The 19,120-nt window shown below is 38.2% G+C and overlaps 1 protein-coding gene across 1 annotated transcript in view; it reads right to left on the reverse strand.

Annotated features, from left to right (window-relative positions):
• Window positions 1–19,120, reverse strand: part of HMGA2 (high mobility group AT-hook 2) — a 136,594-nt gene that overhangs the window by 117,139 nt on the left and 335 nt on the right. The window contains exons 2-3 of the mRNA XM_024737024.1: window positions 16,643–16,729; window positions 6,318–6,368 (exon numbers count right to left, since the gene is read on the reverse strand). Of these exons, the coding sequence (XP_024592792.1) occupies window positions 6,318–6,368; window positions 16,643–16,729 (138 nt within the window). The remainder of the gene's footprint in view (window positions 1–6,317; window positions 6,369–16,642; window positions 16,730–19,120) is intronic.

Consider the following 19,120-nt stretch of genomic DNA (forward strand, 5'->3'; position numbering starts at 1 on the left):
CTACTTGATTTTAAAATCATCATGTAAGTTTCTAGATTTCTACAAACTTAGAAAAACAAAAAGCTCTTGTTGCCTATCTAGAATGTTTGACTAACAAATGAAATTACATCACTTTCCTGTGTATCACAAGTTCTTTAATAAAGGAACTGTCCCCCAAAAGATATGGAATAGAAATGCATATTTTTAAATCAACAGACTGCACACACCCCATTACCAAATGAAGAGAATCAGCAACCCAAGAAAACAGCTGGGGTTTGTTAGTAACTTTCTAGTGACCCATTGAAGTTGAGCTTCAGCATCTAGTCCTTGGATCAATTTCTAGGTCAATTTCAGTATCTCCAGAATTCTTTCTTTTTTTTTTTCTTTACAAACCATTAATTCACATTGGGGAGTATTTCCCTTCTGTTGTTAATTTCCTTTCTCATAAAGATATTCTGAAAACAAAACACCTAAAAACATCTCTGGTTCCCACTGATTTATTCTTTATTATTTTGTCCTTCCTTCTTTTCCTCCAGAAGCACTGGCTGCTTCACTAAGCAACATCTGGATGGAGCATTTCATACACAAGGTTAACATTGTTATTACTGCACTGTATTTTCTTGAGCCTTAGCTCTACTCTCTAAAACTTTTTCCAAATATTTTCCATCGCTAAATCAGTTACGTGATGGGCTCCATTCTTAAGCCAAAATCGAGAAATGCAAATAAATATGAAATGCCTAGTTTCAACTGGCAGAAGGACCGACTAACTGAAATCTATATAGGTTCTAAGCGGCCAGAACATCTCTGCATGTGCCTACTGAGGCACACAGCAGAAATACTACTTTCCAAATTGATGAACAACACATGGCATGAACCTCTACAGTTAAGAAAGCTTGTAAGTTGCAATTTAAATTATCTTCCTTGGGGACTTCCCTGAAGCCCCAGTGGTTAAGACTTGACGCTTCCACTGTAGGGGGCACAGGTTCGATTGGCGCAGTGCGGCCATAAATAAATAAATAATTTTCCTTAACTACAAATAGATTTAAAATGTACCTTAGTATTATTTATAAGCAAGTCTTAAACTTGATGATATTCAGCATAGGTATAGTGAAGACATAATGATACCGCCAAGGGTACTCAGTGAGTTTGATGCACAACTGTCACCTCACTCCGTGTGTAGCTACAGGTAGCTATAAGCTATTAGGGTTTAGGCTGTCAGTGATATCTACATGAAAGTGTACAGTGGAATTAATAATAATGTTAAACATTTATTGAGCACTTACTATGTGCCAGGCCTTCTATTAAGCCCTTTGCATCACTGCCTTATTTAATCCTCACACGATGCTATTAGAAATGTACCACTCTTACCACCTTCTTTTTTAAGAGGAGGAGATTGGACCTTTAAAACTGAAAACATTACTACCGTATGACCCAGCAATTCCACTCCTGGGTATTTATCCACAAAAAAAATGAAAACACTAATTCAGAAAGATACATGCACCCCGATGTTCAGAGCAGCATTATTTATTATAGCCAAGATATAGAAGCAACCTAGGTGCCCATCAACAGATGAATGGATTAAGACGATGTGTGCTGTATACACACACATGCGCGCACACACACATACACACACACACACAGCCCTATATATACACAACGGAACATCACTCAGCCATAAAAATGAATGAAGTTTTAGAGAGTATTGTGCTAAGTGAAATAAAGAAAGACAAATACTGTATGATATCACTTATATGTGGAATCTAAAAAATAAAACTAGTGAATATAACAAAAAAGAAATAGACTCACAGATATAGAGAACAAAATAGTGGTTACCAGTGGGAAGAGGGAAGGGGGAGGGGCAAGATAGGGGTAGGGGATTAAGAGGTACAAACTGCTATGAATAAAATAAATAAGCTACAAGGATAGATAGTACAACATAGGGAATATAGCCAATATCTTATAACAACTATAAATGGAGTATAACCTTTAAAAATTGTGAATCACTATGTTATACACCTAAAACTGATATAATATTGTACATCAACTATACCTCAGTTAAAATAATTTTTTAAAGTGCTTTTAAAAAGGTCATGTAATTTGCTGAAGATTCTAGTTAGTCAAGTGATGGGCCAGAATTTGAACCCAAGCCACCTGAATCCAGATCCTGAGCTCCCAACTCTAAGACCAGTAGAAAAGTTACGTCCCACTTCTCTCTCCTTCCTTTACCTCTCACCTCGTCCAGACCAAAAAAATGTGAAAGTCCAAAGCAGCTCATCAAAATAATAGATCTGAAATCTGATACAAACTCAGAAAAAAACCCAAAAAAACAAAGGGGAATAAAGTAAATAAGAGAAGTGCTCTTAACCAAAATCTAGTTAACATCCTCACTGGATTAGTCAACACTCCATCCCCTGCAGAAGCAAGACTGGCACAAACTTCTTGTCCACATACTTTTGGTTAATCAACTTTGGAGTAACCTACCAAGTACTGATCCCAGTCACATCAGATGAGAGGGCTACAAGGTAGATATCTTCTTCCAGCCCTGTTACATGACACCATAAAATGTACAAGACTTCTTTTTAAAAGCAAAAGAACTTTATAAAACAAAACAACCCAGAAGAATAAAAGGGGACCAGTTTGGCTTTTAGGCCCTGTACCTAGTAAATCCTGTCAGTTCAAAAATATATCTCTAATATAAGGAAATCAGTGAATGACACTGTTGGAAAGAATTGAACTTACTGTAAAGTACAAGGCTCATTTCCTATGGAAAATGCAATAATTTATTTCTTTAGTACAAGCTTTCCAGTAAAGAATGCCCTTGAACTGAATGCCTTGCTGTGACTGGCTGCACACTCTACCCAACAGAATATATATAAGCAAAAAGGAAACACGCTGTCTAGAAAAAAAATACACAATTTCCTTCTATTTCCTTTTCTAAGTAGAACAACTCTTCTTTGGGGAACAAATCGGGGTCTTATAACAATTAGCTACACAATATTTTCCATTCTCACAGCCAGTAAAAACTAGAAATCATGAGGGTCAATGAAGATGGCCCAATTATTCCCAGAAAGGCAAGGGATTTTGTGATGGGTGCTTCACGTGGGCTTCTCATTCAGCATGAAGATCAGGTGCCTGGAATCCAGATATCCCCCAAATGAGCAAGAATCCATTGAGAAAATAAAAACATAGATCCTTTAACTACTACATATTTTATTCCAGCTTGGCTGAAACATCGGGTGTGTGAGGATGAGTGGTGGAAAATAAAGGCATAAAGGGAGGTGGGTATAAACTGTGGGGACTTCGAAGAGCTAGGGAAGGTTGTAATCAATTCAGTGGCCAGCTGTGGATCCGTAGAAAGTTTCTAGGAAGAGCAGTGATGTGACTATACCCTATGCAGGTTAACTGGCAAACATAGGAGAGCCAAAGGTAGAAAAAGTGAAAGGTAGGAAGACCAGTTAAGAGGCAAGATATGGAACTTAAGAGTCCATCTACGGATAAGTGCCTGAAGGGAATGTTGTGGCCATATACAATGGAATATTGCTCAGCCAGAGAAAAAAGGAAGTCCTGCCATTTGCATGATGAAATTTGAGGACATTATGCTAAGTGAAATAAGTCAGACAAAGACAAATACTGTCTATCACTTAATATGTGGAATCTATAAATACTAAATTTATAGAAACAGACAGTAGAATGGTGGTTGCCAGGGGCTTGGGGGGAGTTGGGGTGGGCGGAGGGAGTGAGGAAATATTGGTCAAAGGGTGCAAACTCCCAGTAATAAGGTAAGTTCTGGGGATCTAGCATGGTGATTATAGTTTACAATGCAGTATTATTTACCTGAAAGTTGCTAAGAGAATAGATCTTAGATGTTTTCACCACAAAAAAAGAAATGGTAATTATGTGAGATGATGGAGGTATTAACTAATGCCACTGTGGTAATCATTTTGCAATACATAAGTCAAATCAACACGCTGTATTCCTTAAACTTACACAAGGTTATATGACAATTACATCTCAATAAAGCTGGGTTGGGGGACAATTGATGGAAGCTGAGTGCTGGTTAAATCTCACTGTATTTGCTTACAATGCATTTCATTTCATTTTAGCAACATTAATCTCATGACCTCAAAGAACTTACCCATTTCCTATTCTGTTGCCTATAAGAAAGTTTATATAGGTTTTTCTTATTGATGAGTTCAATGGGATACGATGTCCTTTTAGTTCTGATGCTTAGAAAATGGCAGACCTATATTTGATATGTATGCCAATACCAATTTAGTCAACACTGTGCTCACTAGAGTATAATGGAATAGGACTTTTTGACTTCTGACACTAGGTCAAAAAAGGCCTTGCTTGCAGTTTTCTCCTCATTTGGGAAAACACCCTCTCTGGGAGCCCCGAGTGTATGTCAGAAGGCTGACTTCCCACCCTGAGACCACCACGTTAGAAAGGCCATGTGTGTGTGTGCTCCAGAGGACACCCCCAGATGCACCCAGACTTCAAGCCAATTCTGCAAAAGCACCTGTGAGTAAAGACGCCTCCAAATTCTACCCCAAGCATGAGAGGTAACGCCCAGCTGCTTGAGTCCTCCCAGCTGAGGCCCTAGACATCCTGAAGCAGAAACAAGCCTTTCTGTTGTGCCCTGTCCATATTCCTGACCCAAAGGATCCATGAGCTTTTTTGTTGTTTTGTTTTTTTACATTATTAAGTTTTGGGGTGGTTGATGAAACAGTAATATGTAACTGGAACCATATGGCTAACAAGAGAGGTAATAAACCCATTGGTTATGGAGCCCACACCTGGAATATGATACTTAGTTCTGGGTGACATATTACAAAAGACAAAAAAAAACAAGCATACTCAGAGGAGAAGAAGAAGAATGTTCCTTCATGGGAAAAAGCTGAAAGGCTTAGAGATATTCAAATCAGAAAAGAGAACAAACGGTATATGTTAATTGCCTTCAAATATCTGATGAGCTATCACAAGTAAAAGTAATAACAATTACTCTGTATATTCCCAGGAGGGAGGCCTAGGAACAGTGAACAGAAGTTACAGGGAGTCAGATGGAAGTGTTTTCTAATGTTCAGAGCTTTCCAGGAAAGAAGAGGCAGCTTTAAGAGGACATGAGTTTCCTAACATTAAAGGTAATCAAGCAGTCTAGATGATCACCACCTGGTGGGTAAGTTTGGAGAGAATTCATTTATTGACCAGAAGGTTGAATAAAATGCTCTTACTTTAAGGTTACACTGTAACACTGAGATGTTTTTAATCTAAAGATCATCCCCATTTCCTTGTGCTAAGAAATCTAATCCCAACACATGTTGAGCAGAGGGAAAAAAGTACAAGATGAATAAATTGAATGAAAGGCAATACCAAAGTATAAATAGAAAGGGATGCAGAACTCTGCAGGACAGAAGAATGGAAACTAACAGGAAAATACAATCCAGCAGAGCAGCAAAGGAACTTCAGAAAAAGATGAAGCATGAAGATGGAACCATGGAAGAGAGCAAAGCAAGGCCAAAGATGCCATCATAGATGACCTAGGGTAGAGAGGATGCCCTCATCTTTCTTGAGAAATGGTTTTATTCGTTTTTAAGACTTTTTTCCTCGGTCAGTGGGAAAGACGGACCAGAAGAACATGGTAATGTAGCAGCATAAAGAACCAGGTTCAAGTGGTAAAATTAACAAAGCTCTTCAGTGGTCAGTGAATTTCTGGCCTCAGAAAGATACAGGATCTGTGTGCCTGTGGGGTCAGGTACACCTGCATGGAAGCCACCGTCAGTATGTAAGAATCACTACTAAGGGAAGCAAGAAAAACCGGTGCGTAAAACCTGGTTTCCTAACAAAGGCAACGGGAAAAGGAAAACACAAACCACCTAGAAAATGAGATATTTCCAAGGCCAAACCATCCCGGCAACAACAACAAAAAGAAATGAAAAGAAAGAGTTAAAAAGTTATCTCATACACATTTCATCTGAATTTTATCACCATTTGTAATCAACTTCCAATGTTTCATAATACCCTTTAACCTTAGTTACTCAACCCAGGGAACAAGTCATCTCATTGTTACCCCATTTGAAGGAAGAGTGGAGACTCTTTTCATGTTGATAAGAGATAGAAAAAGGAGACACTCCCAGGAAAGAAAAGTGTTTTGAGGAAACTCCTGGAGTCTGAGGGTAAGAGGTGGTGATAATATGCTTCTTGCCTTAACCCTTTCAAAGATGCATCAAATCAGAAGTTAGAAATTCATGTAATCGATAAAATAAAAGTCATTTATTTAAAAAAAAAAACAGAAATTTTTCAGTACTAAAAAAGAACAGAAATTTTATCTTACTACTCACCCATTTCCTAGGTCTGCCTCTTGGCCGTTTTTCTCCAGTGGCTTCTGCTTTCTGCAAAATAAAAAAGGAAGTTATATCGTTTCCTACCTGACATTTCTTATAAGTGCTGCACCAAGGGACACATTTCAAGTAAGAATGTCCTGGTTTGCAGATAAGGTATTAAGATTGCTTTAAGAATCTCTTTCTCCTTGAAGTTTCATCTTCTCCGTTTTTCATTGCATGATGCAAAGAGAGATCTATGCAGCCCTTACCCTAATAGATTCCCCTGGAGTAATCTCTGAAATGCATGAAAATGCTTTTTAAAAGCCATTTTGCCCTTATTTCTACCTGTAATTAAAAAAAATTATTCCCACATATCCATAATTATGTAAAGTAGACTTTTAGAAAATTAATGTTTCTTAAATGATGATTTTTCTTTCCATATCACAACTAAAATTACCAAAATTAACATTGATATATTACTGTACAATTTACAGACCACTTCTACCCACATTGTTAGGCAAAAGCAAATCTAAATGTGAGTGAAAATATATAGGCTTCTAACTCAAAAAAACAAATATTAGCACACTTCTACATAGTTAATTTCCTATTCCTTGCCCCAAACAAACACCTGTCAATCAGTTCACCCAAAGCAGAGAGAGAAAAAAAAAGCTAGCAGAAATCATCAATGTTTTTCTCTGAGATGGAAACAAGGGATGCTAAAAATAATAATTAATAAACAATGTATATTATTAACAATTAACAATTCCACACTCAACACAAACCTGACATGAATATATTTCTAACTATCTTAACAGTTTGTTCATTGCTTTACTTCACAGAAGATCTTTCTGGTATCACAGTTGTTTTTTTCCCTTTTGAGTAAAATTTTAATATTATAATTTCCCTGTGTTTATCACGCCTACTCCAATCCCCAAATACACCAACAGACACATATCACATGCACTTTCTATAAAAATACACGTTTATAGGGACTTCCCTGGTGGCGCAGTGGTTGAGAATCTGCCTGCCAATGCAGGGGACACGGGTTTGATCCCTGGTCTGGGAAGATCCCACATGACGCGGAGCAACTAAGCCCGTGTGCAACAACTACTGAGCCCGTGTGCCACAGCTACTGAAGCCCACGCACCTAGAGCCTGTGCTCTGCAACAAGAGAAGCCACTGCGATGAGAAGCCCACACACCGCAACGAAGAGTAGCCCCTTCTCACTGCAACTAGAGAAAGCCGCGCACAGCAACAAAGACCCAACACAGCCAAAAAAAAAATACATGTTTATAATTTCCATTTTCAGAGTAAAGAAAACTTAGTACATCCTCTTCTGTGTATGAGAATCATCTCAAGGCTATATAAACACAAAAATACAGGTAACCTGAGCCAGGATAACTCATTTTGCATTTTACTTTTGTTACCTGGGTTAGCAGCAAGTACTTGGTACAACGATACTAAAATTACCTATTATAACTGTCTACACTGCCAAATGACTCTCCTTTCTCCCTTCAATCTGGTAAAAATAGATGGAGATAGGCGATAGATTGATAGATACACAGAGAGGTACAAAAATACACAGGTACATAGACAAACTAAGATTTTTATGTCACAAGATTTCTCACCAAATATCTTCCTGACCTATCTAACAGGTTCCATGAATTAACCCAAACTTTGTGTGATTATAATGTTAGTTCACATTTATTGAGCATTTAAAATACCCTAGGCACCGGGCTAAGTCATTCGCATGTGTTATTTTAATCTTTACAACAGCCCTCCATGTAAGGTAGCTGTTATTATTTCTCTTAGTTTGCAAACGGACAATTAAGTCTTAGAAAGGCTAGCTGAATAACTCAGGTCACACACAAAGCTGGTAAATGGCAAGCCTGGGATTGGAACCCAGTTCTGTTGGACTCTAAAGCCAGGGCTCTCACTGTCCTGACAACGCTACCTCCCTTTAGGTTACATGCATTTGCTGCTATGAGGAGATATTTTAGTTAATGAAAATTGTCACTGACTCAGCTCCACCTGAGAGTCAGATTTGGGCACTCTGAATCATAGTAGTAGGGGTTACTACTTTGAATGGCTCCACAAAGGAATCATTCCTTGTCAAGGGTTAGTGGTCCTGTCTTACCTTCGGTCATAAGGGCATGTGTTAATTAAGTGAAAGCCAGGAGGGCCCAGTGAATCACACCCTCTTTCTGAGTGTTGTCTCAGGGAGAGAGGGAGATCTCAAAAGGAACACAGATTCCACTTTGGAAAGCTTAGATTCAAATCCCTGCTCTGCCATGTTAGCTTTATGACTTTGGGCAGGTCCCTGAAAACCTTAATTTGGTTTCAGGTGTGAAATGGAGATAACACCTCCGGTGAGGAGTGAGGAGTGAAGTGGCTCCCATAAATGAGGTGCTCAATAAATGTTCTTTCACTCCTAACCAGATGGAACTCTTAAAGGGAAAGTTTTCCTTTAAGTTAGTCCAATCTCATAGAAGGTTCAATCAATGCAAATATTCCATTACACCCATAGATCACCTTAAGAATGAAGCTTTTAAGAGACCCTCTGGCTAGTACATCACGAGTTATATGAGTACAAAATTCCCTAATACAGAAGTAGTGTCTGATTTACCCTTTAGGAGCAACTGTAAGGTTGCACAGTTTACTCAGTAGTAAATAATACAAACATGGAAGATAGAAATCCTTTCTAATGGGCATGAGGATGGTAGGTGGGGTTGAGAGTAGGAGACTGCAGATCTTAAAAGCTAACAGTGCTACACCAGGCTTTTCTGTATGGTGGTTATGTTCCGGGGCCATGATGTGATCCGGGTGTATCTAAAGTCTGTTAAAAAGAGGGTTGTTTTCTAAGACGGTTTCACTGCATTTTAAAGTTAGAGAAAGCAAATCTCTCATAAGAGAGAGAAAGCCCTGCAAACAAGAGGACTTAAAAACGAGCATCCCATTTACAAAAAGTCTATTCAAAAATAAAATTCGCACCATTAACTAAAGGGCAAAATATCACGATTATCACTTGGACTTGTTAAAAGCAAACTTGCTCCTTGGTCTTGGGGCCAGTATTACATGTAAACTGAAACCCTCTTCTGAGACGACATCTAGAAGAAACACATTAGCTGTGCTGTGTGTCGTCGATCTGGGAGGTTTTCATTGTTCCTTAAAACCCACATTATTTAATCATTCTGATCAAACTTCACAAAAGCTGCAAAACCAGTTAGGATTTTCCTTTGTAAACCAGCATAGATCCAGGAATTTTACATATTGGAAAACACTGGCTTTGACTTTTTTCCCTGTGTTTAATGCTCTTTGGAATATTATTTTTCAATAGAAAACAAACAAAACATTTCGGGGGCTTGTTTTGTTTTTAATATGTTAACATATGCAATACTGTGTAAGTGTATATTTGGTTTTCCTTCGCCAGAGTGGAATTTGGTTCCACACTACAAACCCATGTATAATTCAGACAATAACTTATTCTGAGTACTTACTGCTTATCTCAGGGCGGGGGAGTAGGGAGAGAGGGTGGGAATTCTGCATTTGTAAGAACTGAATTTCAGACTATTATCAGCCCTGTTATACTAACGTCTGCAACGATCATATGTTAAAAGTATTATTCCCTCCTGGCTTGTCTTCATTCTCATTTTTGCCTTTTAAAAAAAGTGTAAGTTCAGAACTGTGTATTTAATTTTATAAGATGCTTTAGAAGCAAGTTCATGAGGATTGGGGAGACTATTAAATGGGAAATGTAATTATATCTTTCTCTAAGAAGTTTTGGTACTCCAGGCTCTTAAATGTATGAGCACTAAAAAATTAATTAAAAAAGGAAATTCATCTAGCAAATAGAACTCCTGATCTTGGAAACAGTGCTTAGCATTAGTGTCTGGTGCATAAGATGTGCTCACTGCATATTTATTGCATGAAGGAAGGAAGGAAAGAAAGAAACACTGGTGTTTATATCACCTGTGTGTTTCCCTGTTGTTTCCCTCTCACCTTTAGAAATCTACAGTTTGGTAGGGCTTTAGAAGACATTTCATCCAGCCCCTTCATTTAACAAATAAAACTTCTGGGTGTGCCATGATCTCCAACGTCATAGCCTTCTGGTTTATTTGGGGGCCAGGAATGGGTTGCAGTAAGCACATATTGCCAATCCCTTTATAAGCTTGTAGAGAACTCCCCTCCGAAGATTTCTCAAAATCTAACTTACAACCTACATTTCTGGTTACTGGAGAAAACATAATCTACCTTGTAGCAAATACTTTATGAGATATTTGACACCGCATAATAGTGGAAAGATCATAAGCTTTAGAATTAGATTGGAACTCAAGCCCAGGTACTCCCATTTACTGGAGCTGAACATTAGACATGTCACAGTTTACATCTCTGAATCACAGTTTTCTCATTTGTGAAATGAAGACCATAATGCCTACATCAAAGGATTAAAGGAGCTAATGTATATGGAAGGTAAGCCTGACAAAAGCTACAGCATTTAGTAGGTAGTCAAATGTAATTTCTTAACTCCCTCCGTATTTTAAAATGTTACCCTTAAAAGGAGTACCTCCCAATTTTGTAAGTTTCCAGTCAAAGTACTGAGTGATTTTCTGAGCATTATCTTATTTAAGTAGGGCAGCTATTACTACCCCTGTTTATATGGGCGATTAAGCAATCTGCCCATGTTCTTAAGTGGTGGAACTGAGACCCCATCTGATTTCAAGGCAATAAAGGGTCTGTTCTTCTGGGAGATAGTCCCATACAAAATGAAGTAGCCATGGGGAAATTTTTTTAAAAACTTCTAGGGTGGAAATCAAATGAGTAGTTAAAAGTAAAATATTTCCAAGTTTCCTATAAAGACATAGACAAGAGCTGAGATTGGGAACCAAGCGCATTAGCCAGTTCTGACTTCTGGGTCAAATTTAGATAGCTATTAATTTTTTGCTATTCTAAATGCTCACATCATACTGTGATAATGCATAAAAACCAGAATGCCCCACTCCAAATCAATCAGTGCATCTGTATACACACACACACAAAAGAGCTAGAAAAATATTTGGGCTTAGTAGTACCTTGCTTTGTTTTCATGTATCTTTACATATATATGTATATATGACTAAGACCTGCTGACTTTAGAGCATATGGAGCCATCTAAAAACAGTGTAGAGTCACATTTTATTTCTTTTAGTAGCTCTTTCAAAAATATAAGGAGTGTAAATCAATGTGCACTGGCATCAAAATTAACTGGACTAATCAATCACATTAAATGTTAAGTAATTGTCACTTCACCTTTTTGCTAATCTAGTTCTATGGGTTTCCAAACTGTACATGCAACTATTTTTAGTCTTTAAAAGGCATTACAAGTTTGCCATTGCTACGTATTTTCCAAAAAAGAAATAAAAGTGAATTCTATCATCCATTGTAGTTCATGCTCATTTTCCCCAAGGAAGTCCTTGTTGTCAACTCCCATGTCATTATTTACACATGCCTGTCTTCACCTATACAAACATGAAATTAAAGCCAAGGCCAAAATAACAGGAAAAGTTATTTTCAAAGTTTAGGATTCTCCTCTTTAACTGTTCCTCTCCCTCCTTTGTAATCAGAAAAATCAATAGCAATGATATGAGAGTTCATAAGGGTGACCTTCCGAGCAAACTACTCCCTACATTATCCTGGAGAAAAAAATGGCTGTGACTACTCCTTGCTAAATCATTTAGAAGATGCCATTCAGCGTTGTTCAGTGGATTAAAGCAATATAGAATAATAAAGCAGCAGCCTAAAATGGAATCAGTTCTCCATTCACCTTTTTCTCCTGGTTGGCACTATAAAAATTCAGAGCTAAAAATCTCAGCATCTAGGATATAATATTCATTGTTCCACCCTTGTGCCAAGCTATATGGTTCCAGAGCAAGCTCTGGAAACTGCAGAAAGTCAGCTAACAAGATAAGATGGGTCTGAATGATTTAACTGACATAAAATGCTCTTCAGCATCCATCTAGTCTCAAAAAAGAATTGAAATGCAACAGAATACCAATCTGTTATGTTCTCTTGAGCAAAATGATCTGTTGAGACCTTGAGATAAAAATGAACCAGAGCTGGAAGTCAGTCAAAGTAATGAGGGGCTTTCGATGAAAAAGTTCAGAAGAATAACTGGCAAAGAATGAGATCTCTGGGTTCCTTGAAGTAAAGTGATTTCAGAAAAGAACTCAAATGTATTTGAATCTTCCATATTTGGATCATAATCTACGATGACTCAAAGGCATTGTGAGAGAGAATTTACTGATACATTAAGGCTCGGTCCTCTCTGGCAAAGTTAAGTGAAAAAAAAAAAAAATGAGTCAACTGTTTAGGTAAGACAGCCTAAAATACCAAGATAATGGAGACAACAATTGGGCTTTACGTAATTCCACCTGACTGGATTTATCTGTATCCTTAGATAGAGCCCTGAGTCCCAGTGGAAGTTTCTTGCCCATAAAAACACAGAGGAACTCAAAATAACTCGTATTAGTAACATAGACGCCATAGGCTGGAATTGTATGACAACTGCCAATACCATCTTTCCCTGACTTACCTATAATGATGCCTTTGGTTCCCCTCCTCAGCTCGACCTACTATATCCCGTAAAAAATCATGTCCTTGCTCAGCATCTATGCGCTAATATTTAACTGAAATGATGAGGAAAACCCATTCTCTCATCCTAAAATATCTGTGCTTGGTGTTAGTAATCATTTGTGAAAAATCAACCAACCTCCTAGGAACATGATTAGAAAAGGAGCACAAATCTTCCTCTATAGTATCCAATTCGTATCAAGTCTTCTTTGTTTAGGCAAGTGGAAAATATAAATTAGGTGTCTGCCTGAACACATTATTTGAAGTATACTTTACCTAGATGGTATTTTCATTTTGTACTTTGCTCTTTCTCTTCACTACAACCTAAAGTCAAAAGGAAGTTCAAGCAAATCTGTGATATTACGAAGTAGGGCTATCTCACACCTGAGATCTTTTTTGTACGCAATTCTTCCTATTAAAATTTAATTCAATCTCAGAATTTTTTTTTTCCCTAGAAGTACCTGAATGACAATTGGCCTGACTTACAGATGAATTTGACTTGTGACCTTAAAAACTGGAGAATTAGTGAAAGAAACCCCTCCAGTGTTCTCTCATTAAACAGGCACAACAAAAACCCTAAACTAAACATAAAAGAGATTATATCTTTCTTCTCTCCAAACATGAGAAATGTGAAAATACAAAGTATTTCCATCCAGCACAAACAGGAGAGGAAAACAAAACAAAAAGGAAATTAAGAGCCAACTGGTCACAGGTATACCTCAAACTAAGACATAAATAAAAGGGTCAAGACACACACACAGACACACACATACTCACACGAATAAATTATTTATTCAGGAAAACATTAACTTCTGATTTCTTTTATTAAGATAACAATATGAAACTGGTTCAGGGATGAATTTTGAGCACTCAGATTGGTGTTCTTAGGAATAACTAGAATTTCTACATAATGGTTATCCATGGGAATTTGTCATAACGGAATAGAAGCAAAGTGAAGAATAATTATCTTCTCTTCCAAAAGTTCCAGGCATAACAAATTATGTTTTTATAAATGTTTGTTTTATATATTACACAAATTAAGTTTATATTGAATATGACCTGAAATTAAAGTGATTGCTAATTTAGTAGTCCTCCACTTGGTCTTGCAACTTTCCTCATGCATTGTCAGGTGTCACACAGCTAATTTTCCAACAAGCAGTTTTGTTTTCAAATGCCCCAAGGCCAGTTACTGGGTCCAAACACAAACTTTGTTAAGTAAAGAAACTCCAAGCAGCAAGAAATTTTAAACATACAACATCGTCAGTATCCCAGTATACACTGTATCTCCTCTAATTTTAGAGTTCTGTTCTCTTATATACTTACCAGGTTTTGTTATATATTTTCCATTTTGGTGAGTCTCAGTTTGCAGGAGAATTCCCAATTTATTAATCATAGAAGACTTCTCATCTCTACTCTGGTCAGTCTAGCATGTTATGAACAATGTAACTTTTTCTAAAAAAGATTACTTTTCAAAGTCCTAACAAAAATATGTTTTGTTAGAATACAACATATGTTTAATAAACAAATATATGTTTGATAATAATGTTTACATAGGGTAGTAGCAAACTCAATAAATACCGATTCGAAAGTGAAAATACCTTAAGTTTACACGTCGTGAACAATTCATCAGTGTCATTCATTATTTTGCAAAGTGTTATCTTCTCCAGATGAAGCGTAATTTATAAAACTGAAGAAATGTAACAGTCAGGTTCTGAGCAAAAATACGTATCCATTTTTATTAGAAAGGGGACTTTTATAACAGAATTGTGTGAAATAATTTTGTCTGGAAGAATGAAAGATTTCAGAGAAAAATTTCTTTCGGAAAAAGAAAGCCTACTTCTGTTTTGGAAGTTGTAATACTATGTGCATACACATGAAGAATTATCAGAAAGATGAATAGCCTGAGGGTCATTTATAAATGCCTATCACCAAAGTAACTAAAAATAAGTCAAACCTTACTTGGGAAGAAACCAACCTTTTGTTATTTTGCTTTAGGTGGTAAATTAGGCACAAGTCTCAGCTTCCCTTTTGTCAATAAAGATTTTGCTAGTCAGTGGCAAACTTTTCAAACTGAAGAGAAGGTGATGGAAGCACCTTTTTACTCATTCCAAAAAAGGAGTAATACAGTAAAATATGAGAGATAATTCATTTTCCCTTTTTTTGTATTGAATTTTAAATAATTTATTTATGATGAGATTTACAGATTTCTTCCTGGGAGATGTTATGATGCATTTTTCAGAGCAATTACATCATAGTTTAAATGTTTGTCAGCTAGCTACCAAGATATTTCTTTGCCATTCCATTAGAGTAAAATTAAGATAAAATTAACTTAATGCAACAACAAAAAAAAACCTATGTTAAATTGGCCCTTTTTTAAAATTGAATAAAGCAGGTAAAAAAACAAATAGTACGTATTCATATTAGTAATATCAGATTACACAGGCACTTTTAAATGACAAGATAATTTAGAGCTACTTCAATGTTTAGTGATTAAATATGAGTACAATTAAATCTTCACTCTGAGAAGCAATTCTATTTAAATATATCAGAAATCTGCTCTTTCAACTCTGTTCAAGACTGTTAAAACAAAACAGAGAAGAACTCATAGTTGCTCCCTAAATAACTTTATATGTATCACTGGTTGCTATGGAAGTCTACAACACTGAAAACTATCAAATATAATCTGGTAGGTGCTCACACTCACAGAGAAAACCACACAAAACATTAATCCTCAAGAGATGAGCATACAGTCATTTTCAACAAATACTGTACATGGTGTACTCAAATCGACTGTAAAGATATATTAAAATTTACTTCTGAATTTTGAACCTTTGTTTTTAACGAGCATACAAACCCACAAATAAAATACAGAAACTTTTTTTCTGATTTATTCGTAAAGCTTAAAAAATGTGAATTTTATCTTCACCTTCCCTTCCCTGTCTACGCATTGATCCTGAGATATTTCTTCTTTGTTAGCTCAAATACCACCAAACATGAAGTTTTTAAACTGCAATTTAAAATTTATAAAGAAAAACACTGGAAGTTACACTTGGTTGGGTTCTATCCTGCCCAAAAATATACAATAAATGAGTCAAATACTTGTTTAAAAAATTTCTCATTGTCCTATTCAGAACATTTCTCTATCACCTGAGGTGGAAAGGCTTTTGAGAGATTATATTATATTGTAGGTTTATTGTAAACAAACAAGGTACTTTATCAGCACATTTAAAGCAGTAAAATTAGTGAAATTTTTTCCCCAGAATCCCATAACTGGATTTACTTCTAATTATCATCTATTTGGCAAAGTACTTAACTTTAATAGTGGGATTTGGTTTTCCAGTAATCATGTAAATAAGCACAAAGTAAATTCATCTTTATTATTTTTTAAGGAAATGGCAAAAACTTCACCACCAGACAAAATCTATAGCTTTGATTTGTTTTTAACTATTTCACAACTGGTGCAAATCTTAACTGTTCATTCTCCACTCCCCCACCTCCCCCTCCCATCTCCGTTTTAAGTTTCTTATTATTTGGTGATTGTTTAAAAACAGCACTGTAAGGCATCTTCATGAACTTTTTATGCTAAGTATCTGCTTGAAAATCTCACCAATATTAAAGGTAGGAAATGAGTCTTGGGTTACCCACTTGGGAGAAATCCTTAGGTGCGGATCTAGAATGAGAAAATTACAGGGAGGTTCCTCTGGGCGTTGAGAAAGTTGGGACGTAAGAAATCTCACCTTTTGAGCTGCTTTGGAGGGACTCTTGTTTTTGCTGCCTTTGGGTCTTCCCCTTGGTCTCTTAGGAGAGGGCTCACCGGTTGGCTCCTAGTTTCGGGGGGAAAAAAATGCTGCTGTGGCAAGAATGGCTGAAAGAAATTGACCCTGACTCTATAGTTGTATTTTCTGCCTGTGCTGCTCAACAGAACTGTTGGAACACATTCAGTTCAAGCATAAACGGATGATGATGGTACAGAGTTTACAGAAAGGGGAAATAACTATACTTGTAATCCAAGAATTCATAGAGGAAATTCTATTTCGCATATGAAAGCTAGATTCTATTTCAACCCGAAAAAGGTAACAAAGGCTGACTGTTCAAAGGTTGCTTGTTCTAGAAAGAAAGTTATACATTTTAAGGTGTAAAATATGCAAGGCTGTGTATTTGGCAACGCATAGAAATAATAAACATTTTACACAACTACTACTCTCCACTATACCAGCATTTTAAACAACAGAAATATGAAGCTAACATCAGAAATATTTCAACAATCTCCCATATTGAAAAAGGTGGCTTTTGATCATTCTGTATATCTATATTGTAGGTCAGTTATAACTCAATCAACACACTGAGTGAAATACTGGAGCAATTATCCAAGTTCAACTTAACTCCATTCCTCCTAAAATTTCCAAATAATTATGGTAAATCTGTCGTGGGAGGCTTTGCTTGAATTATCTAGGTAATTGCTTCAATTCTTCACTGCCAGTTGGAGATGTAGGAATGGTCTCCAGTCTAGATTTAAATGTCTTTTGATAAAAATAAATGTTTTCTCCAAAACTTTCTTTTGAGAAAACCCTTATGGGGGTGTACCGAAGAAAACTAAAAGGGATGGGGGGTGGGTAGTAAGGAGGAATGGGAGTGTCTGGGAAGGAGAAATTGAAACTATCAATAGGTTTAGCAAAACTTTAAACGGCTTCTATGCCAAGTAGTAAATACTCAAGTGGTTAAGAGAATGCGATGATTAATATTCCAGATCCTAAATATTTATCCAGTGAATCATCAATTTACATCTCATTCAGATTCGGTTATTAAATGAGAATTAGCTTAAAATGCATAAAATTCTTCAATGAAAATTCGCATCCTATTTAGAGATTCTGAGGAAGGTTTCCTGCAAGCTTCTGTGGGACCACTAGCTCCAGTGGGCACATCCGGAGCAAACACATAGGAGACACATTTTTCTTTCTTTGTGAACTCTGACTTAACTCAAAGGTAAAACCTCCAATCACCTCCAGACCCCACTGCAATTTCTTTTGGATTATTTTTTGGAGGTGGGGGGCAATTAGTAGAGTTAGAGTGAGCCGGGTGGCGTGTGGGAAACAAGAGCGGGGGGAAGGGCAGTGACTTCCTGGGAGGTGTAAAACAGGATCCTAACGCGATGTAAAGTGTCGCCCGGGCAGAGCGGGAAAACTCAGGGGCCTCTAGATTGGCTTGTTTCCTTTGATGATTTCAAAAAGGTACAGCACTTTTTCTAAAACGCACTGGCAAGCAAACATTGTTCGCCTTCCCCACCTTGCTCTCGGGCAGCTTTGGGACTCTAGGATTATTTTCTAATAGGCCTATTTGCCATGAAGGAAGCGCTTTAAGGCTAAAGAACGAAGAAGTAGCTTTAAACCCCACGGAAGCGGAGTTTAAATGTTCTCAATAGACAAGTCCCGCTCCATCCTTGCCCGCGGAGGCTTGGAAATTGCTGCGAACAAAACCCCTCCACCCCGGGCGCTGCGCGCAGCTCCGCAAGCGCAGGCTACACGCTTAATTGGTTGCATCCGCAGACAAAACCCTCCACTCCGCGGGGTCCCGGGCGCCCCTCGATCGTCCCCTCCCAACCCCCAGTCACTCGCTCTGGAGAAGGACGTTTCAGGTCTGCAGCTCTGAGGCGCGGCACCCAAGGCTTTTAAAAGGGGGACTGGGCGCCTGGCGAGGAAGTGACCCTAGCTACCGTGCACCCTCTCGGACACTGCTTGCCACCGCGCCCTTGGCTGAACTACTTAATCCTATCCCGTGGGGACCCAGGGTCTCCTGTAGCCAGCCCCTTTCCTGGGACACCTCAGCAGCGGCCGCCGCGCCGCATTTAAAGAGCCCTAAGAGAACCGGGCGGGCCCACGAGTTCTTTGTCGGGAGGGCGCGAGTCTCAGGCCACCGAGAACTTGGGGAGGGCGCCAAGGGGGCGGCTGCGGCGCGCCAGTCCCCGGCCAGCGAGCAGCCCCGGTTGGCGGGAGAAAGAGCCTCTGGCCCCCGAGGTTTCAGCCCCTCCAACCCTGACCCGCCAGGGTACCCCTAACCCCCGGGCCACTGCAAAGCGGTTCGGAAAGTGCCTGGCGAGCCCCGGCTTGTCGTACCCGGCCGCTTCCCGTCACCAGGAGACACCGCGCCACTCGGGCCGGGCACAATAGCGAAAGTCCGAAGACGCGCTTCGCCCGACCCCGCCTCCAGCCCGCACCCGG

Source organism: Neophocaena asiaeorientalis, unplaced genomic scaffold (assembly GCF_003031525.2).
Source record: "Neophocaena asiaeorientalis asiaeorientalis breed wild unplaced genomic scaffold, Neophocaena_asiaeorientalis_V1.1 scaffold134, whole genome shotgun sequence".
Lineage (NCBI taxonomy): Eukaryota > Metazoa > Chordata > Mammalia > Artiodactyla > Phocoenidae > Neophocaena > Neophocaena asiaeorientalis.